General features: G+C 41.6%; 1 protein-coding gene across 1 annotated transcript in view; it reads left to right on the top strand.

Moving 5' to 3' along the window:
- The window catches only part of ALDH1L2 (aldehyde dehydrogenase 1 family member L2), a 63,966-nt gene that overhangs the window by 5,113 nt on the left and 33,840 nt on the right, over positions 1 to 25,013 (top strand). The window contains exons 2-10 of the mRNA XM_018048201.1: positions 6,768 to 6,912; positions 8,232 to 8,466; positions 10,441 to 10,606; positions 14,970 to 15,071; positions 15,273 to 15,362; positions 17,883 to 18,017; positions 19,098 to 19,223; positions 19,994 to 20,085; positions 24,183 to 24,330. Of these exons, the coding sequence (XP_017903690.1) occupies positions 6,768 to 6,912; positions 8,232 to 8,466; positions 10,441 to 10,606; positions 14,970 to 15,071; positions 15,273 to 15,362; positions 17,883 to 18,017; positions 19,098 to 19,223; positions 19,994 to 20,085; positions 24,183 to 24,330 (1,239 nt within the window). The remainder of the gene's footprint in view (positions 1 to 6,767; positions 6,913 to 8,231; positions 8,467 to 10,440; positions 10,607 to 14,969; positions 15,072 to 15,272; positions 15,363 to 17,882; positions 18,018 to 19,097; positions 19,224 to 19,993; positions 20,086 to 24,182; positions 24,331 to 25,013) is intronic.

The following is a 25,013-nucleotide window of genomic DNA, read 5'->3' as shown; positions in this document are numbered from 1 at the left end:
CCTTAAGAGTTAGGTATCTCACGGTCTCAGAAAAATTTATTTTGTTTTATTCTTTTGTGAAAAAGGTCCTTTCCCATTATCATCGGAAAAACTGCCAGTTCTCTCAATTTCTAACATAGGCAGCTTTGACCTTATTTTACACCCTGCTCAAATGTTTTTATTAAGAAGGGCTTTGGATTAGCTCAGACTCTTAGCACTGTGCCTTTAAGTTTTCTGTAGAAGATTGTGTTTTTTTCCAACCATTAGAGTATAATGAGTTCATATTAACTTGCTTCCCAAGAGAGTTTCACCAAGATGTGGATAGTCGCGGGAATGCAATATTTCATATTAATAGTTTAAGAAGCAAAAGCCCTATACCCTGCAAAAGGCTCTTCTAATGCAGAAGATTATCTCAAGGGAATTGCAGGGTAATAGCACTTATCACCCAGATTTAGAAATACTGTGGATCACTTTATGCCCCCTTCTTCTTTCTCACCAAGGTAACAGATTCTGCTGGTCTCCCTATTTTTATTTTAAGGATTTTAAGAATAGATGTCATCCATTGCCTTTAAAAAATGTGAACCTCTGCTCTGTATCCCAGTTTTGCTGACAACACTATACATTGATACCATACTTCCTTGTTATAAAGTCAAACTTTTGTGGTACATCCTCTCATGCTTCTGCAAATCCTAATAAATTCTGACTATGACAAACAAACAAAACAGGCACTGACAGTATCTCAAAGAATGTCCTCTGGTCACCAGCCTTCACCCTTTAACAAATGATAACTGTCTCCCATGACAGGACCACCATGGTAATCCATTAGAAAGTCTGATGAAACTGTATCCCATAATTGACCTGTCAAACTATTGCCAAATTTTTCTTTAAAAAAAAAAAAAAGATGGGAGGAGGAAGACCATCAACACAGGAAAGCAACAGAAGTACATCTGCTGAAGTGAAATAGATCTGAGTTTGAATCCTGCCTTTACTCCTTATTATTATCTGTGGCCAGGTTACTTAACTTCCCTGAGCCCTGTTTTCTCATTTATAAAATGGATCACAGTGAGTCTTAATTATGTATGATAAGGATTTGATATATTTTTTAAATTAGTGAAAGAGGTTCAATAGAGTGCCTGTCTCATGGTACACTCCCATAGGAAAGGTGCATTATCATCATTTTTATTTACCTGGGTATTACTTGTAGTATACTAGCTGACATTTCAGTTCAGTTCAGTTCAGTCGCTCAGTCATGTCCGACTCTTTGCGACCCCATGGACTGCAGCACGCCCTGTCCATCACCAACTTCCGGAGTTTACTCAAACTCATGTCCATCGAGTTGGTGATGCCATCCAACCATCTGATCCTTTGTCGTCCCATTCTCCTCCTGCCTTCAGTCATTCCCAGCATCAGGGTCTTTTCCAAGGAGTCAGTTCTTCGCTTCAGGCCACCAAAGTATTGGAGTTTCAGCTTCAGCAAGAGTCTTTCCAATGAATATTCAGGACTGATTTCCTTTAGGATTGACTGGTTTGATCTTCTTGCAGTCCAAGGGACTCTCAAGAATCTTCTCCAACACCACAGTTCAAAAGCATCAATTCTTTGGTGCTCAGCTTTCTTTATAGTCCAACTATCATACCCATACATGACTACTGGAAAAACCATAGCTTTGATTAGACAGACCTTCGTTGGCAAAGTAATGTCTCTGCTTTTTAATATGCTGTCTAGGTTGGTCATAGCTTTCTTCAAAGGAGCAATCGTCTTTTGATTTCATGGCTGCAGTCACCATCTGCAGTGATTTTGGAGCCCAAGAAAATAAAGTCTCTCACTGTTTCCACATCTATTTGCTATGAAATGATGGGACTGGATGCCATGATCTTCATTTTTTAAATGTTGAATTTGAAGCCAGGTTTTTCACTCTCCTCTTTCACTTTCATCAAGAGGCTGTTTAGATTCTATTCACTTTCTGCCATAAGGGTGGTGTCATCTGCATATCTGAGGTTATTGATATTTCTCCCGGCAATCTTGATTTCAGCTTGTGTTTCATCCAGCCTGGCATTTTACATGATGTACTCTGCATTTAAGTTAAATAAGCAGGGTGACAATATACAGCCTTGACGTACTCCTTTGCCTATTTGGTACCAGTCTGTTGTCCCATGTCCAGTTCTAACTTGCTTCTTGACCTGCATACAGATTTCTCAAGAGGCAGGTCAGGTGATCTGGCATCCCATCTCTTTCAGAATTTTCCACAGTTTGTTGTGATCCACACAGTCAAAGGTTTTGGTGTATTCAATAAGGCAGAAGCAGATGTTTTTCTGGAACTCTCTTGCTTTTTCGATGACTCAGCAGATGTTGGCAATTTGATCTCTGGTTCCTCTGCCTTTTCTAAATCCAGCTTGAACTTCTGGAAGTTCACAGTTCATGTACTGTTGAAGTTCGTTTGGAGAATTTTGAGCATTACTTTGCTAGCGTGTGAGATGAGTGCAACTGTGAGGTAGTTTGAGCATTCTTTGGCATTGCCTTTCTTTGGAAATGGAATGAAAACTGACTTTTTCCAGTCCTGTGGCCACTGCTGAATTTTCCAAATTTGCTGACATATTGAGTGCAGCACTTTCATAGCATCATCTTTTAGGATTTGAAATAGCTCACCTGGAATTCCATCACCTCCACTAGCTTTGTTTGTAGTGATGTTTCCTAAGGCCCACTTGACTTCACATTCCAGGATGTCTGGCTCTAGGTGAGTGATCACATTGTCGTGGTTATCTGAGTCATGAAGATCTTTTTTGTATAGTTCTTCTGTATAGTTCACATTTTTTGAGCATTTACTATTGCCACACATGGCACATCGCCACATTACAGGCTTTATCCCACTAAATCCTTATGACAATAATAATGGTAACTTATAGGATAAGTACTATTATTATTCAGATTTTAATTGATACCCGACAGCTGGTGTTATAGAAGAACAATGGCACTGATGTGATAACTGGGTTAGAATCTCAGAGCTACCACTTAGTAGTGATTGGACTCCAGGCTGTATCTTAATTTCTCTGTTTTAATTTCTTCATCTGTGCTAAGTTGCTTCAGTCATGTCTGACTCTTGGTGACTGTTGCCTGCCAGGCTCCTCTGCCCATGAGATTCTCCAGGCAAGAATATGGAGTGTGTTGCCATTCCCTTCTCCACTTCATCTGTAAAACAACTTATTAATGCCTGTCTCTGAGAGTCTCTGGGCAATCAAAATAAACATATATTAAATACCTGGCACACCCCAGGGTCTCATTAAAATGTTTGCTATTACTTCCACTGCTTCTTTCTGACCCAGACTCCCCAGGGCAGACACATTTTGGAGGGATGGACACACACTCTAAAACACCAGAGATTTGCTGATTTGCATATGCCTGTCAGTCAATGGAGAGCTTGTTAAAATGCAGCTTCCTTGGCTAATATGGTGCAGAGACAGGGTCCAAACTTCCTCATATGCTTTTGAGTTAATGCCAAATTCCTGAGGGTCTGACTCAGTAGATCAGGGGTGGGACCCAGGAAACCACATTTTTAATATTTCCTCCCAGATAATTCTGCCAACACGGACTATCAGTCCTCAGATCGTACTTGGAGAAATAAGGCTAAAGTAAAACATCCCAGTACAGCTGTTTAGAATTATACTAACTCACTATAAACACTTAAAATCATTAACTGAAATTTTCTCACTGTTAGAAACTTGCCTTTATAGTCTCAGTTTTACCACTAAGCTCAGAAAGTGTTTCAGTGAATGTAGAATTTCCAGAGATACTGACATGGTTTCTTTAAGCACTTTCTGGCGGACTGTTGATTTAGGAATTGAAATGACAGCTGGGGACGCACTACATTTGAGTCAGCTCATCCTCATGGCCCTTGATTGTTTTTTACGACTAATATTTAGGACGTCTTAAAATATTTGGCATTGGTAATGGTGTGAGGTAAAAGCCAAATTTTGTAAGATAGCAAGCACATTGGTTCTGTATCAAGCAACAGCATTAATTATAGGATCTGAAAATAGAGTATTTACCAACCATTTTGAGTTTTTGAATGAGAGGAAATGAAATAGTTATGTGTTATCTGTAGGCAAATTGAGCTGTTCTTACAGAGTAAATCTGTAAGAATCTGTTAGATGTTGAAGCTTTAGGCTCTTTGGGGATAGAAACTTTGGCTGGCCCTTGAAAGGAATTTTTAAACCCAAACCCTAATTGATTAATTATGAGCTCACAGGGAAGGTGTGAACTTGCATGCGTTTAAGTTCATGCCTAAAAAGGGATGCCATTTATGCCCTTAGTAAAGTGAATTCCCCATATAAGGGATGTCATGTGATATTTCTACAGAATCTAAAAAGAAATGATACAAATTAATGTATTTACGAAGCAGAAACAGACAATGAACTTATGGTTGCCAGGAGGGAAGAATGAGGAGAAGACAGGCTAGTTAAGGAGTTTGGGATCTACATATACATACTACCATATGTTAAATGAATAACCGACGAAATCCTACTGTGTAGCACAGGGAACTCCGCGCAGTGTGACAACCTGGATGGGAGGGGAGTTTGGGGGAGAATGGATAGATGTATATGTATGGCTGAGTCCCTTTTCTGTTCACCTGAAACTATCACAACTCTGTTAATTGGCTATATTCCAATATAAAATAAAAAGTTAAAAAAAATTTTTAATTAAAAAATTAAACCAATAAATAAATAAAATAGGAAATAAGGGAAAATTAAGTTTCTTATAGTCATATTTTAACAGTGAGGCTTTGCTAATTTAGAATGACTTTCTGGAACATTAATGAATCCCATTCAAACTGAAGGAAAAATGTTCTATGTCCAAATCCTGTGGAGCTGAATTCTAACATGGTGGAATGAAAGATGGAAAGAACTCTGGGGAGCTGGGGTTGGTTCTTTGCCAAAATGGGATTCACATAGGAGGTCATGACTCCCTGATTACCATCCCTATATGCACAATCCTGCATCCAGCCCGCTTCACCTAGTGACTCTCTTCACCATCTTAACAATCGTCACGTCAACACATTACCTTAAGCTTTGTGAAAAGACTTCCTCTTGGGAGAATTTACAAAAGGTATAATTGCTTAAAGACAGTCCTTAAAAACTTTAACTCCTTTAGTGCCATTCTTATCTTTATGATGTTTATATTTATTGACAATCAGTGTATTTTTGTGCATTAGTTCAGTGTTCTAAAAAGAAGGTAGACTAACACAACACTGTAAAGCAATTATACTCCAATTTCTTTTTTTAATTAGAAAAAAACAGAAGTTGGAAGAGATGGGCAGTGCTGGCTCATTTTATGTTTAAATACATACGAGGGCTTTGGAGCCTGACAGCCCTGGATTCAAGTCCCACCTTTGCCTTGTTTTGCCAGTATGACCTTGGTGATAAACTAGATTTTTCTAAGGCTTGGTTTCTTCATTCATAAAATGATACAAAATGAGGGATAAGAAAACAGGATAGTTGTGAAGATTAAATGAATGAAATAATGGGCAGACCTCAATTTCTTCTCTGAAACCTGTGGGGCCAAATGTGTTTGGGGTTCAGAGTTATTCACATTTAATAGAGTTAGTATGGTACATGGAAACTTACATGCACTTTATAGCAGGGTCGGGGGTAGTATCTGTAACTAAGCACACTGATTGGTTTTCTCTGCAGCATAACATACTAAAGACTCTAAACAGTATTGTCAGTTCAGTCAAGTTTGAAGCCAAATAATTTTGTGTTAATTTATAAGACATCTTCAAAGACTATAAAAAAAACATTTTATTAGATCAATCCAGATCTTGAGACCAAATGAGTTTAGATTACTTACCAAGAATTTTGGAATTCTGGACTATGTGAAAAAACATAGAATTGTCTACTATGTGGCAAAACCTTTAAAACATTATTAAAGCTTTTACTTAAACAGTGCTGTGTGTCAGACACTGCTTTAAGCCTAATACATATTGTCATCTACTTCAATCAGAATTGTGCAAGTTGGTGTTATTCGCATTTTATAGATGAGAAAAAAAGGCAAATAAAAGTTAGTTACTTGCTTGAGGTCACACAACTAACAAGGGATGGGTGGCACTAGGTTTTGACCCCTTTATTTTACTAGATGTTAATTCTTGGCTTTATGTTTTGGAGGTGAGAGATGATTCAGCTCTTATTTCTAAATTGTGGGGTATAAAAACATTGTTTTATTGAGGTAGATCTTGCTGAGAATTACACTTTTTTTAACTATGAAACTTGGGCTTATTTGTTAACATCTACTTTCATTTTATCAAGGAATTGAAATACCTTGTAAAAATATATGCAGTCTCAATGATTATAGTGAATAATCACGTGAGCAAAAGCAAAGGGAAAATGAGGAATACTTAGGTGTGAAATTGCAGTATGTAGCATGTAGTCTGAGTTCAGTGTATGTCAATAAATATTTTACTTTGTAAACCTTTAAGCCTTGTGTAGCCCTTACCATCTGGTATTATTGAGAAAAGATTATTTATTATCCATGTATCTTCTATCTATACTGATGTTGTTGTTTAGTCACTAACGCATATCTGACTTTTTTGTGACCCCATGGACTGTAACCTGCCGGGCTTCTCTGTCCATGGGATTTCCCAAGCAAGAATACTGGAGTAGGTTGCCGTTTCCTTCTCCAGGGGATCTTCTCCACCCAGGGATCAGACCTGTGTCTCCTGCACTGCAGGTGGATTCTTTACTATGGAGCCACCAGGGAAACCCATCCATATTAATATCTGTCACTACTGAATTGTTTCACAGATTTGTTTCAAAAACAAGCTGAAAGTGGCACTTATTGGTCAGAGCCTCTTTGGACAGGAGGTCTATAGTCATCTCTGCAAAGAAGGCCACCGAGTCGTGGGAGTGTTCACAGTTCCAGACAAAGATGGAAAAGCTGACCCACTTGGTGAGTGTATCTTGGAGCAACTGGATCATGGACTCTGCACTTGGCCTTCTCGGGCCGAGTCAATTTGTATGATGGGTACAGACTCAAACATTCTCCCTTCTCTTGTGGGCCTCAAGACAAAGATGCAGGCCCCTGTTGTACTGAGTTTCTCCACTTAACAACGTGGTGATCATCAGGTCCATAAGAGGAATTTCCAAGCATATGTTTTTCCTGAGTTATGCTTGTGACTTTCCAAAGGTTCTATAAGACATGTAGAATAATGTCTGATGCAGAGGTGCCAACACAAATGCAAGGAAGCCCACATCCAATAATAGCAATTGATGTGGGCTTATAAAGAACACATTTATCTCAGAACAAATTATAACGATGGCTGCTTGACTCTTAACAGTAGGTAAAGAAAATAGCCATCCCCAAAGCAAACCTTCAGTGTGATTCTGATTTGCTCACTTTAGTTATGTTGAACGAAAGGGCAAGAAACAGATATTAGGTTCATTTTTTTAGTAAGATGGTACAGAAAACCCGAATGAGCTTTTTGGTCAACCCGATAGAAACAGTCTACAGGTAGAGAATAAGGACTAGTATCTAGAAACCTTGGCTTGTGACTTGAATCTTTATAAATCACTGGTATGATGCAATATATTGGTTGTGAAATAATATCTATGATAACTCTGAATTTTTTTTTTCCTGAAAGAAGCAGCTCTGGTGTTTATTCTAGTTTCTGTTACTGGGAGAATTGGATAAAGGCAGTCAGAAGGTACAAACTCCCAATTATGAGTAAGGAGTAGGGATATAATGTCGGAGAAGGCAATGGCAACCCACTCCAGTACTCTTGCCTGGAAAATCCCATGAACAGAGGAGCCTGGTAGGCTGCAGTCCATGGGGTCGCACAGAATCGGACACAACTGAAGCGACGCAGCAGCAGCAGGGATATAATGTACAACCTGATAAATATAATGAACACTGCTGTATGTTACATATGAAAGTTGTTAAGAGGGTAAATCCAAAGCATTATCATCATAATAAAAATTTTTTTCTACTTCCTTTATTTTGTATTTATATAAGATGAAGAATGTTTACTAGCTTGCTGTGATAATCATTTTCATGATGTATGTCAGTCAAATCATTATGCTGTACACCTTAAACTTATACAGTGGGGCTTAAAGCAGCTACCTTTGGCCATGAGATGGTCAGAATCTAAATTGTCCTTCATCGTGTTTTATTTGTAGATGTTTCATGAAATTACAATGTACGAACTCATAGTAATACAAAATTATGGCCCAAACATTTTTGATGAAAATAATCTTCTCTTTCATGCTCAGCATTGGCTGCAGAGAAAAATGGGACCCCTGTGTTCAAGTTCCCTAGATGGAGAGTCAAGGGCAAGACCATAAAGGAGGTGGCAGAGGCCTACAGATCCGTGGGTGCTGAGCTCAACGTACTTCCCTTCTGCACACAATTCATCCCCATGGACGTAATTGATGGCCCAAAGCATGGTTCCATCGTTTATCACCCGTCTATCCTTCCCAGGCACAGAGGAGCTTCTGCTATCAACTGGTGAGGTTTTTCTTTAAATAACCAAGATGGGCCCATTTCTATTGCCTGTAATCTTTCTGTTGTTAACCTACGTGATCAAGGAACTAGGTATGCTTGAACAATTGTGAGGTCCTGATTGCATGAACTCCCTGAGATCTTGAGGTACTGCATAAGCCAGAACAGCATTCCCAAGAATCTTCTATGACCTATTGGCTCCACTGGATGTAACTAGGTATTGAGCAAGCAAAGGTCCTGTGTTCAGACTAGTCTGGTTTATGCTGGATTTCTGTTTCTCAGAACCTAGAGAATTTAATATGTGCTTTCATGTGAGCATACTAATCTCCAAGGGTGAATGTGAGTACAAAATGTTCCTCAATTTATTTGGCCATAGAGCTTTTTTTGCAGAGTCTCTCAGGTACATTTCAAGAAATGCTGAATTACCTGAAATTATCTTTCTCATGGTCTGTCTTCCCTCATTCAAGGTTAAGTTTCTTGAGGGGAGAAAGGACTATGGTCTAACGTTTTTACTGCCATAAGGCCCAGGTTCAAGAACACTGCCTGCTACTGCCCAGTATCATAGGTACACTATCCTGTGGGTCAAGGTGGGCCTTTCTCATCATCTCTACCATCTCTCCTTTACCTGCATAACCCCCAGCTCTCTCTCAGGGTCAAGTTATCATATAGGCAGAAAATCTACCCTTGGTTTAAATGTGGTGAAAAACATTTAATTATATTGGGCTTGCCAAAAATGTCATTCAGATGTTTCTATAGCATACTGTGGAAAAACCCATATGAACTTTTTGCCCAACCCAATGTTTCAAGACTGATTACATGAATTGATTTCTTTTTGGCTCTTGTAAATAGTACTATAGTGAATATCTTTGTATTTAAACGTACTTTTTTTTTTCTCATTTCACATTGCTTTCATGTGTAGAATCCTTGACTCAAAGTATATGAATATTTTCAAGGCTCTTGATAACACAGTGCCAATTAGTTCCTCAAGATTTCTGAAATGAGTAGTTGATTGATTGGTCAGTTGACTGAGTTGGTCTTCTTGGCTAGTAGCTCAGAGAGGCAACAATGATTTCAGTGAAGAGTATGGCTGACTCTGTCTATATTAGCCTGCTTTCTGATATGCTTTTATATATGTATTCCCATCTATCTGGTTTATTGTATATACTATAAGGCCTGTGTGTGTCCGTGCTAAGTTGCTTCAGTCGTGTCTAATTCTTTGTGACTCTATGGACGGTAGCCCTCCAGGCTCCTCTGTCCATGGCATTCTCCAGGCAAGAATACTAGAGTGGGTTGCCATGACTCTCTCCAGGGAATCTTCCAGACCCAGGCGTTGAGCCCGAGTCTCTCATGTCTCGTGCACTGGCAGGCAGGTCCTCTACCACTAGCGCCACCTGGGAAGCCATAAGGTCTGTAGGGTCAGTATTTCCTCTTAGGCTAAATTTTTAGAACACATAATACAATTAGTTGAATTAATCCACCCTCTTTTACTATTATTTGTTTATAGACAATCTAATTCCAGCTCTAAGTGATGCCTATACCTGAATTATGCAACCTAAGTTAAACATCAGTTCTCCTTTCAACACTGCACTGACTATCCTCTGTTTTATCTTCCAAGATCTTATTCTGCCTAATACAGGGTCAGGTGCAATGTGGGAACTGGACCCTGGTGGGCAAAATTACTTGATGTTGCAATAGAAAGCCAACGCCTGGGAGTCAGTGAGACGTAGTACTGATGGTCTCTGATGCCTTTTCATTACTATGTGTTAATAAGAAAGATTACAGAGATGGGGATGTATAAAATCACAGAGCCATTAAGTTCTCCTTTTTATCAATGCTGATATCGCCCAGCCCTGCTGTAATTTTCACAGTAGCTTCATTCACTGTCTATTTTCCACTGTAACCACATTGTACTTTCATGTTACTAATTCACCTTATGATACAGTTAACCAATGTGTTACATTGCAACTCTTCTTTTCACAGGACTCTAATCATGGGAGATAAGAAAGCTGGGTTTTCTGTTTTCTGGGCTGATGATGGTTTAGACACAGGACCCATCCTTCTCCAGAGGTCGTGTGATGTGGAGCCCAATGATACCGTAGATGTGCTTTATAATCGATTTCTTTTTCCAGAAGGAATCAAGGCCATGGTCAGTACAATTATGCCATCACAGAGAATCTAGTAAACCTTTAAAGTTTTGGCAATGTTTCTCTTTTATTGAGGATTTGCTCCTATGAATTTTTACTAAAAATAAGTATGAAAAACAAAATTAGATTTTATTATATTTACTAATAGGATGGTATATTGAGGGAGGAAATCTGAACTTCAGAATTTCTTATTCTGTGAAGCTGACTTATTCTTCTGAGGACAGTGATCAACTGGATAAAGTAGTCATCAAGCTTCATTTATTTTACCACTTATTTGGATCTCCATCCTGTTCATAATGACTATTTGTAAAGAAGTAGCAGAATCTGAAGAAATTTTGCTATGTAATTTTGACTTCCTTCAAAAACATTTAAAATCAGTCTATGTAATAGGGCAAAATTTGACGCTGCTTTATTTGTTCAGGTATGCTCTGAATTAAAAACTCAAAACATGCACATCACAAAGAAGTGATATATTAACCTGTAAAAATATTGAAAGATAATTTCAGTATCATTTAATGTTTTCTAGTGTTTGATATGGTAGAAGTACAGCACAGAGGTGGACAATAAGATGATATAAAACAGCAGCCATTGATTTAGGAGAGAGGAGAGCAGTATTTTGCTTGTTGACATTTAATGATTAAGGGGGTGCTTCCCTAGTAGCTCAGATGCTAAAGCATCTGCCTGAAATGCAGGAGACCTGGGTTTGATCCCTGGGTTGGGAAGATCCCCTGGAGAAGGAAATGGCAACCCACCCCAATATTCTTGCCTGGAGAATCCCACGGACAGAGGAGCCTGGGTGGCTACAATGCATGGGGTCACAAAGATTTGGACACGACTGAGTGACTGACACTATGATTAAGAGAGTAGTTCTTGTTCTACCATTTGTTTGTTGTATAGTAGGCAAGTCATTTAACCCCTTTAGCCTCGGTTTCCTCATCTATAAAATGTGGACACTACTGCCTGACTTACAAGGTGGTTGTTGTGAAAATTAAATGACATTTGTGTAAAGCATCTGGCACACAGTAGGTGCTCAAAATGATTATTATAATCAAAGTAGTAGTCTGTGTGTCCAGTAGCATTTGTGCAAACCTGGATTATGGCCAGAAATAGGTGGAATGAATGAGCTTAGCTTGAACCGGTCCCAGGTGGCTCCCTCCACATGCTCTTGAGGAGGTTGGAGTACTTAGCTGTGAGTACTTAGAGAGAAAACTGAGAACATGCGCTCACATAAGTCTCCCAGTGAAGGACACAGGCTCTCAACTCAAGGTAAAAATAAATGGTGCACAGAAGGGGACACAGGACACATCCCAAAGGCAATCAGACTCATGGACAGACTAATTTTTTTTCTATTCCAGGTGTCCTAAACTATAAATCCAGGTGAATTCCTTAAACATAACTATGTATTATTTTCTAGAATCATCATGATGAGCAGAAGTAACCTGCAATGACTTATTTTACAATTATCTTCCTAATATTTCCATTGAAAAAGCAAGATTGAAATGTGTTTAAATAAAGGAGTCATATTTAAAAGTGCGGGCTGGATATTGGCAGTAGATAGATCTGGAGACGGACCCTTCTCTCACACCTACCAGCTGTCTCTGTGATCTTGCTGCTGCTGCTGCTAAGTCACTTCAGTCATGGCTGACTCTGTGCAACCCCATAGATGACAGCCCCACAGACTCCCCTGTCCCTGGGATTCTTCAGGCAAGAACACTGGAGTGGGTTGCCATTTCCTTCTCCAGTGCATGAAAGTGAAAAGTGAAAGTGAAGTTGCTCAGTTGTGTCTGATTCTTAGCAACCACATGAACTGCAGCCTACCAGGCTCCTCCATCCATGGGATTTTCCAGGCAAGAGTACTGGAGTCGGTCACCGGTGCCTTCTCCTCTGCGATCTTGAGCTAGTTGCTTTTTCTCAAGCTAATTGCTTGAGGCTTTTTGCAACCTCATATGTAAAACAAGACTGATAATATCCACCCTGTAGGACTTGTGTGATGTTAGTTAGTCACTCAGTCATGTCCGACTCTTTGTGACCCCATGGATTGTAGCTGACCAGGCTCTTCTGTCCATGGCATTCTCCAGGCAAGAATACTGGAGTGGATTGCCATTTCCTTCTTCTAGGATTGAACCCAGGTCTCTTGCATTGCAGGCAGATTCTTTACTCTCTGATCCACCAAGGGATATTTTACATAAAGAAGCTAACCCGTGTGTGTGTGTGTGTTAAGCTGCTTTAGTTGTGTACGATTCTTTGCAACCCTTTGGACTGCAGCCCACCAGACTCCTCTGTCCATGAGATTTGCCAGGCAAATATACTGGGGTGGGTTGCCATTTCCTATTCCAGGAGATCTTCCCTACCTGGAGACTGAACCTGAGTCTCTTATGCCTCTTGCATTGGCAAGCAGGCAGATTCTTTACCACTAGTGCCACCTTTGAGAGAGTCAATTCCTAGGCAGGTTGATAAGAAGTCTGGGGGTCCTCAAGGAGAGAGGGGTCTGGAATTCTCAAGGAGGAGGAAAGGACAAACTTTTTTTCCTCTACATTCCTTAGGATTATATAAAAGTAATGTATCCTGCTTAAGGACAGTTTCTAGAAAAAACCTTCTGGCTAATCCTGTTATCTTAAAATGTAAATTAAGAGAGTGGGTCTAGTAAGGTCTTTACAACCTCCAGACATTCTTTTGATTCACTGTAATAACTAATTAAAAAGTATATAACTCCATTGCTAACACTAGTGAGGGGGAACTCTTTCTGCCACCTTCTGATGTCTTTGTCAGAAGCTTTCTCTATCTCTTTTATACTTTAATAAAACTTTATTACACAAAAGCTCTGAGTGATCAAGCCTCGTCTCTGGCCCCGGATTGAATTCTTCTCCTTCGGAGGCCAAGAATCCCAGCATCTTTCATGGTTCAGTAACAACCTTTCATCTTTGGGGCTCGTCCGGGATTCTTCAGGACAAGGTAAGGATGCTTGGAGCTCTAGTTCTTTGTTCTCCTAGCGAACACATTTCTGCTGTACTTTACTAACTCTACAGTATGCTTGTGTGAATGAATGACATGCTTTGAGCAAAGCAAGTGAGGAGGAGCCCTGTTCTGCGGTTCTGCAGTGACCTCATATGGCTTATGGCAGAAACCTGTCAGGGGTTTATACCGACCTGCCAATGCCAAGAGGCACCCAATGTCTCCTTTGGCGACCGACCAGAAATGGGCAAAGCGTGTGGACCGAACTCTCCTTTCTCGGTCAAACTTTCCAGTTTCTTTGACCATTTCATAACTCCTTGGGAATTAGAACTACTAACCTATCTGTTGGATCATAGACTTTCAAGGGACTTGTGATCTATGCTGTTACTGTGTACTGTTACTTAGGACCCCAACTTGGATTGGTAGTCAGGAAGCACCTAGCCTTGCTAGGAGTGGAAAGTTCAGAAGCTAGATGGAGCTCTAGCCCCAAGAGCATCTCTGAGGTTAAAGGTTACTCAGATTGGAAATGCAATGGGTATCTACCTTTGGTAATGCTAGCTCTTAGTGGACCAGAGGAGGCTTTCCAGTGGCTTTTGTCCCAACTCCTTAGATATTCTTTCTGTGGAGTCTGTGGGAACGAAATGGAAGGACTGGCCCTAATAACTCGAGGACAGAAATCAGTTTTTCCTCACTGGCCAGTCCTTCGCCATCTCTTTTGCTATTGCTTATACTGGTGTGGTGATGCTTGGAAGGAACATCTCAGCTTTATCTTCATACTGGTCTTATTGTGGTCAGGAATATACTCAGGGTTGTGCACAGGCACTTAGGTGACGAATGTTTCCCCCAGCAGTCTTAGCTTGAGAGGCATTCTGGAAGGTTACTGATTGCACCTCAGGTGGCATCAGAGGCAAGCAAGGTTTTAATGGTGAGGAGCTGGACATCAGTCTGGGATGCCATCAGGTCTACCCCTGGTGCATCTCTGCCCTGCCTCGGTGGTGGAACCGGGAGGGAAGAGTACAGTGGCTGCATCGGTAAGGGACAAAGTCCGACCAAGGAAGGGAAGCTTTGGTGTAAGGTTTGTCTACACCCCCATGTAGATCAGTGAGGGACGCCTCCAGTAGAGAGATGGTGCTGGTTGCTTCTTTCTCTCTTACAGATGGGGGCTAACAATTCCAGACCCCTAGCTCTTCCTTGAGAACCCCTGACCCTTCTCTCCTTGGGGACCCCCGGACTTCTTATCAACCTGCCTAGGAATTGACTCTCTCACCTGGGAAGCCCCACCTAACACACTGCCTGGTACAATTATGGATTCAAAGAAATTTTATCAAAGACTGACTCTCTGGACATATTTATATATAGTAATTCTGTTAAACAGAAACTTCAGTTAAACACTGGTAACATGTTTGGCTTTAGGTGGAAGCTGTCCAACTTATAGCTGATGGTAAAGCTCCTCGCATTCCCCAGTCAGAAGAAGGAGCAACATATGAAGGTATCCAGAAAAAGGAAAATGCTGAGGTATTTATATCAACTTAGTTACACTTCTCAGAATTCACTGTCCCCCACCTTTGAGCAGTTCTCAGTGTACCATTTCCTCAATGAAAAGAAGATCTCCAAGCCACCTGCCCCATCCCTACCCATGTCTGCCACTGATGGAGAGACATGTCTCTGTTGCCTTTGAGACTTGAGAAGTTCAACCTGTGCTTTGCGCATTCCTAGATCTCTTGGAATCAGTCTGCTGAAGCTTTACATAACTGGATCCGAGGTCATGATAAAGTCCCTGGAGCTTGGGCAGAGATAAATGGACAGGTATGTTCTAGGGCCCAGTGTTTTCTTTCGGCGTGTGACCTTTGTAAGAGGCATTACTCATGAGTCGAGGCTTCCCCTGGTTCTTCCTTTGCTTGTGAGGAGAGTTTGTGTTCTAGGTACATGTGACCAACTAAAGGAGTTTAGGTACACGTGGCCAGCTAAAAGAGCCTAGGTGCACATGGTCACGTGGTGCATTTTTTACTCCGCACATATGGAGCCTTTGATGTGAGGCAGACACTAGGCACAGCCTCTGCTCTCAGGGAGACTGTAGTTTTATGGAGAAAGCAGGGAAATGAATAAGCACTCACAAGGCAGTAAGACAAATGCTGTAACTGAGGTCCAGCCTCAGGTATCTTAGGAAAGCCTTCCTAGAAAAGTTGTTTGGCTTGCACTTCAAGAAGAGGTCAACAAGTAGAGAATGAGACACAGAGTTAAAGACCCAGAGGTAGGAGAGCATGTTACCCGGACAGGAACTTGCAGTAGAGTTCAGAGAAGCTGGGGCCTCAGATGTGAGGAGTGAGAGTGAGAGGACGGGGAAGAGATGCTGCAGGGGCGGTGGGCAGGGGTAGGGGCAGGGACAGGGACAGGAAAAGCCTTCTGATACCTGGGGAAACTCCGCTCAACTCAGCTTCTCAAGCTTCGCCTCCTCTAGGAAGTCTCCTGACCTCATACTCCCAGCCTGGTGGGACTGGGCATCCCTTTTCTCCTTTCCAGTAATGCCCTGCCTAGCTCTGACTCAGCATATTGTCTATTGTAAGCATTTCTTTATGTATCTATCCCTCTACCCACCACAGACTGGGAGCCCCTCAAGGGCAAGGGCATCATGCTGTTGTCTTGATTGTCTCAGTCCTTCAGCTGGGTCCTCAGTGCATATTAGATATCAATAAAACTATATGGGATCAGTGAAGAACCAAAGGTGGAAGTCCAGTGCCACGGATAAGAGTATGGAATTGGAGGGTACTACGCTAAGTCAAATAAATCAGACAGAGAAAGACAAATGCCATCTGATATCACTTATATACGGAATCTAAAAAATACAAAAAAGTAGTGAATATAACAAGAAAGAAACAGACTCCAAATATAGAGAACAAACTAGTGGTTACCAGTGGGGAGAGGGAAACAGGGAGGAGCAAGACAGGAATAGGGAATTGAGAGGTACAAATTATTATGTGTAAATTAAGCTACAAGTATATATTGTACAACATAGAGATTACAGCCAATATTTTATAATAACTATAAATGAAGTATAAAAATTGTGAAATCACTATTGTACACCTGTAACTTATATAATATTGTACGTCAACTATACTTCAATAAAACGTTTTATCATGGACATCCTTATACAAATGTACTCTTGATTACATGAGGAATATTGGATATACATCTTGGACTACAGTGACATCATATAGCGTATGAATATATTTTATCACAATTGATAATGCCTTGTTTTTCAAAGCATTTACACTCACAGACACACCAAAAGTATGGGATCTGAAGCCAGAATGTTTCCAGTAAAATTCTGGCATTGCCACTATTTGTTGTATAACCATGGGCAGGTTACTTAACCATTGAGTACCTTGGTTTCCTTATTGCAGAATGAGACTAATAATAGTGCCTCCTTCATTGGTTTGGAGTTGTTGTAAAGATGCAATGAGTTAATACATGTTAATTCATCTAAGCACTTAGACCCGACATAGAATAAATAGTCAATGAATATTAAATAATAGAGTTGTCAATAAGTGGTAGCTGATGACCACAGAATTATAAGAGGTGGCTTAGTGGTAAAGAATCCGCCTACCAATGCAGAAGATGTAAGAGACACAGGTTCAGTCCTTGGGTTGGTAAGATGCCCTGGAGGTGAAAATGGCAACTCACTCCTGTACTGTTGCCTGGGAAATCCCATGGACAGAGGAGCCTGGCAGGCTACAGTCCATGAGGTCACAGAGAGGCAGACACAACTGAGGGGCTGAGCACACATGCAAGCATAGAATTAAAGTAATGACTATCATGACAATAGCAAATCAATTAATATCCAGTTCTCTTGGTTACAGTCTGGATCCAGTCTTGTTTCCATGAGCTGACCCACAACGCTTCCTGTACCTCCCATCACACATTCCACTGCAATGCAATAGTCTGTTTACTACTCTGCACCTGCCTCCCTGCGCCCACATCAATACCTCCACTTCCCACAAAAACTCTACCTTCAGGCTGCGAAGTCTGTGAGAGCTGTCATGTCATTCACCTTTGCGTCAATGCAAATAAATGATACATGTATACTTGCATCCCCTGAATGTGGGGCGTTTTTCAACTCTTCAGTCATACCCTCACAGACTGTCTCTTGCCTTGTGTCATTCCGATAGGTGCTTGATATAGTCTCTTACGCTGGCAGTGGGAGTTCTCTCATTTGGGCATAAATGAGGATGTCAGCTGCTTTTTTTAGCAGGGCATGCTGCTTTCATACACCCTTATAGACAGCCCTCATTTCCTCCTTTCACAACTTGGGTTTGGTCTCTTTACTAGGTGGTCACTTTCTATGGCTCATCATTGCTGAATAGCTCCGTCCCTCCTGGAGAACCACTGGAAATTAAAGGTGCTGAGAAGCCTGGTCTTGTTACCAAAAATGGACTTGTTCTTTTTGGTAACGATGGAAAAGCAGTGAGTGTTCAATAGGGTTACCTATAAAATCACTTTGGTGGTTTCCTTCAATTACCCAAGCTCTTGAGGGAGTCTGGCAGGGCAGACTCCCAGGACAGTCTGGCTGTGTAGTGGGATATAGGAGGTTTAAGATGTCTGTGGCCCATTTCTCTCTGGGGATGAGCTGGCTTTATGTGCCTTGATTGAGAACCAGCCATCTCAGGATGGACCCACTGGACCTGCACAGCCTGCTCTGTGATACAGTAGAAAGAGCTTAGCGTTTGGTCAGGAGCCAGGGTGTGAATCCCTGCTCTGTCGCTTACAGTTGTGAGCAGGATGCCTCTCCCCTCTAAGGCGCCGTTTCTCCGTCTACTGAACAGAGAGTGTGATCTGGTCTGGGAGGATCAGGTGGTGTGAGCCTTCTCAGGTGGTCCTCCCTTTGCCAATAGGGAGATGCCCATCTGCACTGCCTGTACGTGGGAGCATGAACTCTGACCCTCGGTGGGCTCTTGGGCAGGTGCCCAATGAGCAAAACAAAAGGGAATTTGCAGCTCACAGATACCTTCTCTGGGCTCACAGGATACATCAGTTATAAAGACTGTAGGCCTCAGAGTCCAGCTTGTCCTGGGTTGTAACCTCAGCTCTGTTACTTGCTGTGAGGCACTGGGCAAATTACTAAACCTCACTGAGCCTTCATTTGCTTATCAGTAAAATGGGGATAATAAGGACACCAGCATCCATCAGGATTTAGGAGACTGAATAAGATACGTACTTAGCACTGTGCCTGCTGCAGACTAAGAGTTCAGATGGCAGTAGAGGCAGGAATAGTGCTATTAGCAGCAGTGGCAGTCGTTGTCAGCTTTAGAACCAGTACCTGTATCCAAGTGTCAATTTTAGGGGTGTTTATCATCCTCCCTGCTGCCATAATTGAAATACCATTTCAGCCCTTTTACACATAGTAGGTAGTGCTTTCAATCCATATTTTCGTATTTGCCAAATAAGCTGGTCCTTATACTCACATAAGATGCTTTCTCACACCAATCTCACTTTTGAATTGTCCTAATTCTCAATTTTTTCGCTTGTTTTGTCGTTATTTTACAGCTGCTGGTGAGAAATCTGCAGTTTGAAGATGGAAAAATGATTCCTGCCTCTCAGTACTTTTCATCGGGTGAGATGCCAGTGGTGGAACTCACAGCTGAAGAGGTGAAGGTGGCAGAGACCATCAAGGTGAACACGTGACGTTTTTAATGTTCCTTGTCTTGCAACAATTCTTATAACCATTTTTGTAACTCATACCATTAATCTTCAAAGGAGTTGGGATGGAACTTTTATTTCCTCTCTTTTTGTATTAGCTGCAAAAGGAAATCAATGCCAAAATTTATATGCACATTTATTTCTCATTCATATAAGTAATCCAAGGCAGTTCTAGGTTTGCATGGGGGTAAAGTGGGAATATGAGGGCTAGGGGTAGAGTCAAGCAGGAACCCAGGCTCTGCTATCTTTAAGGACCCGCTGGGTGTTATCTCCATCCCAGACAGCCAAGAAGAGCAAAAGAGCACAGAAAATCGTGTGACAAAGGTTTTTCATGGGCCACGATTGAGAGTGTTATTGTTGTTTAGTCGCTAAGTCATGTCTGACTCTTTTGCAACCCCATGGACTGTAGCCAGCCAGGCTCCTCTGTCCATGGGACTTCCCAGGCAGGAATGCTGGAGTGGGTTGCCATTTCCTTCTCCAGGGGATCTTCCCAATCCAGAGATCGCACCCACATCTCCTGCATTGGTAGGTGGATCTTTTTAACCACTGAGCCACTAGGGAAGCAAGATTGACAGTACAGGTCACTTATATTCATATTCACTGGCTAGAAGTTGGTCAAACGGCCCTCTCTAATTGAAGAGATGCTGAGACATGTAAACAAGTAGGTTTGATGAGAAGCTAGTACTCTCCGCCAGTGTTCTACATGGCAGCTCCCTCATAAAAGTTTCCCTCATGTCATGTAGGTCATCTGGGCTGGAATTTTAAGCAATGTCCCTGCTATTGAAGCTTCAACAGACTTCTTTAAATCTGGAGCAAGATCAATGGATGTTGCCAGGTAAAATCACCACCTCAGTGACTCACACCCCTGCACCAGGGATTTTCACTTTGACCTTGAAAATCGAATCTAAATCCTTTGTACTAGATGTCGTCACTCTATCATACCCATCTATTATATTTCTCTTTCCTTCATCTTTCTTTGCTTGTTTCCATGGTCAAATACATGTATTTGTTCTCTTTTCTTTGTTGCTAACTAGGAGTGTTTTCATATTGACTATACACCTAGAAAACCACCCTACTAATTGTTTATTTCGCTTAAAAATATGTCTTCATATTTCTTAGCCTATTCTCCTCCAATTTGAATTGGGAGGCTCTAAGTGAGAATGTTACAATATACAGCCTTGACGTACTCCTTTTCCTATTTGGATCCAGTCTGTTGTTTCATGTCCAGTTCTAACTGTTGCTTCCTGACCTGCATACAGATTTCTCAAGAGGCAAGTTAGGTGGTCTGGGATTCCCATCTCTTTCAGAATTTTCCACAGTTTATTGTGATCCACACAGTCAAAGGCTTTGGCATAGTCAATAAAGCAGAAATAGATGTTTTTCTGGAACTCTCTTGCTTTTTCCATGATCCAGTGGATGTTGGCAATTTAATCCCTGGTTCCTCTGCCTTTTCTAAAACCAGCTTGAACATCAGGGAGTTCAAGGTTCACGTATTGCTGAAGCCTGGCTTGGAGAATTTTGAGCATTACTTTACTAGAGTATGAGATGAGTGCAATTGTGCGGTAGTTTGAGCATTCTTTGGCATTGCCTTTCTTTGGGATTGGAATGAAAACTGACCTTTTCCAGTCCTGTGGCCACTGCTGAGTTTTCCAAATTTGCTGGCATATTGAGTGCAGCACTTTCACAGCATCATCTTTCAGGATTTGAAACAGCTCAACTGGAATTCCATCACCTCCACTAGCTTTGTTTGTAGTGATGCTTTCTAAGGCCCACTTGACTATGCAGAGTACATCATGAGAAACGCTGGACTGGAAGAAACACAAGCTGGAATCAAGATTGCCGGGAGAAATATCAATAACCTCAGATATGCAGATGACACCACCCTTATGGCAGAAAGTGAAGAGGAACTAAAAAGCCTCTTGATGAAAGTGAAAAAGGAGAGTGAAAAAGTTGGCTTAAAGCTCAACATTCAGAAAACGAAGATTATGGCATCCGGTCCCACTGGATGGGGACCGGATAGATGGGGAAACAGTGGAAACAGTGTCAGACTTTATTTTGGGGGGCTCCAAAATCACTGCAGATGGTGATTGCAGCCATGAAATTAAAAGACACTTACTCCTTGGAAGAAAAGTTATGACCAACCTAGATAGTATATTCAAAAGCAGAGACATTACTTTGCTGACTAAGGTCCATCTAGTCAAGGCTATGGTTTTTCCTGTGGTCATGTATGGATGTGAGAGTTGGACTGTGAAGAAGGCTGAGTGCCAAAGAATTGATGCTTTTGAACTGTGGTGTTGGAGAAGACTCTTGAGAGTCCCTTGGACTGCAAGGAGATCCAACCAGTCCATTCTGAAGGAGATCAGCCCTGGGATTTCTTTGGAAGGAATGATGCTAAAGCTGAAACTCCAGTACTTTGGCCACCTCATGTGAAGAGTTGACTCATTGGAAAAGACTCTGATGCTGGGAGGGATTGGGGGCAGGAGGAGAAGGGGACGACCAAGGATGAGATGGCTGGATGGCATCATGGACTCGATGGACGTGAGTCTGAGTGAACTCCGGGAGATGGTGATGGACAGGGAGGCCTGGCGTGCTGCAATTCACGGGGTCGCAAAGAGTTGGACACGACTGAGCGACTGAACTGAACTGAAGTGAGAATGTTAATCGGAATTTTCCTATATAATTGCATCTAAAAGGATACCTAACATTGATTATGCTTACCCCAAATCTTTTTTCCTTACTCCCCAAGTTACCCAGTATGGTATATCTAGAATGAGGATCATCAGACTTCTTGCAAGAGTAAGAGTAGTCACTCTATAGTCAGAATTTCTCTGCAGAAGTTTGCAATAGGTAGAAAGGGCTAGAAGACTAGAAAGCCGCCCTCTATGGCATGAAGAGCAGACCAGGATCCTAATAGCGGAGAATTTTGTAGAGGTGCTTTTCCTTTGAGGGCCACCGTATGGCTATTTACTAAATAAACAAGGTAAAAGTCTTCATGTTGACAAAGCAAGCGTTCTTGATGAATATTCTGTTCACATATTCATTCTTGTATTTTTTAAAATAATTTTTATTGAAGTATAGTTAACTTTAAGTGCTGTGTTATTTTCTGCTATATAACAAAGTGAATCAGTTACACATTGTTGACTAAAAAATAAAGTCGCAACCTGAAAGTAGAGTTATTTCATTTGGTGGGAATGTTTAGAACTCCGTGCCCAGGAGACAGCATCTCAGTAGCTCTGAGAAAACTGCTCCAAGGAGGCATGAGGGGAAGTCTGGCTATATACAAGTTTGCAACAAAGGGAGCAGGCCACCTGAACATCAGAACTCAGGTATCTGAGCTAAGGAATTTAGCATTCTGCGTATGGAGAGATTGGAGAAGGCAATGGCACCCCACTCCAGTACTCTTGCCTGGAAAATCCCATGGACGGAGGAGCCTGGTAGGCTGCAGTCCATGGGGTTGCTAAGAGTCGGATATGACTGAGCGACTTCACTTTCACTTTTCACTTTCACGCACTGGATAAGGCAATGGCAACCCACTCCAGTGCTCTTGCCTGGAGAATCCCAGGGACGGGGGAGCCTGGTAGGCTGCCATCTATGGGGTCACACAGAGTCGGACGCGACTGAAGCGACTTAGCAGCAGCAGTATGGAGAGATGCAAGCCTCTGGGCTCACTGCATTCGTTCCTGCACGTGCACCCCAGCTACCTAGGCACAATCCTGTTTCCCTGTTCACCTTGCTTCTTGCATTCCCCCAGCTCCTCAGCAATCACCATAGGGGTTGGTAGCATCCGCTGGATCTCAGTTTGGGGAGCCCTTATTCACATTTGGAGGCCAGAAATTGCTGATGGCTATGACATTTTTTGTCTATTAAAATGGCAGGAGATATGTTCATTTCACGCATACACATATATTCAGTCTTGTTTAGATTTTATACTCATATGGGTCACTATGGAGCATTGGGTAGAGTTCCTTGTGCTATACAGTAGGTTCTTCTTATTAGTTATCTATCTTATATACACGTGTGTGTGTATACACTCAGTTGTGTCCAACTCTTTGTGGCCCCATAGATGGTAGCCCACCAGGCTCCTCTGTCCACAGAATTTTCCCTGCAAGAATACTGGAGTGGGTTGCCGTTTTGTATTCCGGGGGATCTTCCTGACCCAGGGACAAGCCCACGTCTCCTGCATTTCCTGCGCTGGCAGGCAGATTCTTTACTAACTGCACTACCTGGGGAGGTTCTGTTTAGTACCCACCGTAGCCATGTGGGCTTTCCTGGTGGCTCAGAGGGTAAAGAATCCGCCTGCAGTGTAGGACATGAGGGGTCGATCCCTGGGTTGGGAAGATCCCCTGAAGAAGGGAATGGCTACCCACTCCAGTATTCTTGCCTGGGGAATTCCATGGATGCAGGAGCCTGGCAGGCTACAGTCCACGGGGTCCCAAAGAGTTGAACACAACTGAACAACTAAAACGTTCACTTAGCCATGTAATACAAACAAATGTTTGTTTTATTCTTACACCAGATCCAGAGAAAATCATCTATGATGTGACTTTGGTCTCTCATAATTATGACAGTTCAGAAATTTTCTTTATTTCTTATTCCTGGAGTACTTTTGAAAGGATAGAGACTGATAGCACACCTGCTTGCGTGCTGTGCTTAGTTGCTCAGTGAAGAGTTGTGTCCAACTCTTCTCTTGAAAGTAATGAAAATATCTTTGCTTCAGTTTCTTGTATTTAAAAAAATTGCCACTGTCTTTTGAGAAAGCTTTAACATTTTTTTTCTCAATCTTATTAATTTCTCTCACTAATATAGACGATCTCATGGACTATAAATTAGTATGTGACATAAGTCCTACCTCAAAGCAACCTAAATGTAATCATACAGTCCTCTAAACTCTTTAAAAAAATGTCAGTAACGTGAGCTGGTTCTTCTTTTCAGACTGGTTGAAGAGATAAGACAGAAGTGTGGAGGGCTTCAGTTACAGAATGAGGATGTTTATCTGGCCACCAAATTTGAAGACTTCATCCAAAAAGTCGTGAGGAAACTGAGAGGAGAGGATCAGGAAGCAGAGCTAGTGGTGGATTATGTAAGCCTGTCCACGATGTTGAAAATCCACATGGTTAAGACCTTCATGCTAGAGAAGACTGCTGTGCCTTTCACCCATTTGCTTTTCATTTACAAATTTCTTAAATGACAGACAGTTTTGAGATTATAATTCAGATACCATACATTTCACCTTTTAAAAAATGTACAATTCATTGTCTATTCACTGAGTTGAGCAACCATGACCACGATCTGATTATGGAACATTTTTTTTTACCCCCCCCCCCCCGAAGAAACTCCATACCCACTGGCATTCATCCTCTGCTCTCCTCTTCTGGGCCCTGGCGCCAGGAAACCGCCAATTGACTTTCTGTTTCTATGGATTTGCCTATTTGAGACATTTCATACAAGTGGAATTAGGCGATAAGTGGCCTTTTGCAGCTGGTTTCTTTCACTCAGCATAATGTGTTCAAGGTTCATCGACATTCTAGAGTAGATTATCACTTTATTCCTTTTCCTGGCCAAGCAATAGTCCATCGTGTGAATAACTGTTTTATTTATCCTTTCCTTGAGTTGTTTCTGCTTTTTGGCTATTATAAATTACGCTGCTATGAAAATTCACATAGGGTTGGCCAAAAAGTTCGTTTGTGTTTTTGGTAAGATGTAACAGAAAAACCTGAATGGAATTTTTGGCCAACCCAATGTAAGTTTTTGTGTGAATACATG

Source organism: Capra hircus, chromosome 5 (assembly GCF_001704415.2).
Source record: "Capra hircus breed San Clemente chromosome 5, ASM170441v1, whole genome shotgun sequence".
Classification (NCBI taxonomy): domain Eukaryota; kingdom Metazoa; phylum Chordata; class Mammalia; order Artiodactyla; family Bovidae; genus Capra; species Capra hircus.
Note: the sequence above shows the minus strand (reverse complement) of the source record. Positions and strands in the feature narration are given on the sequence as shown.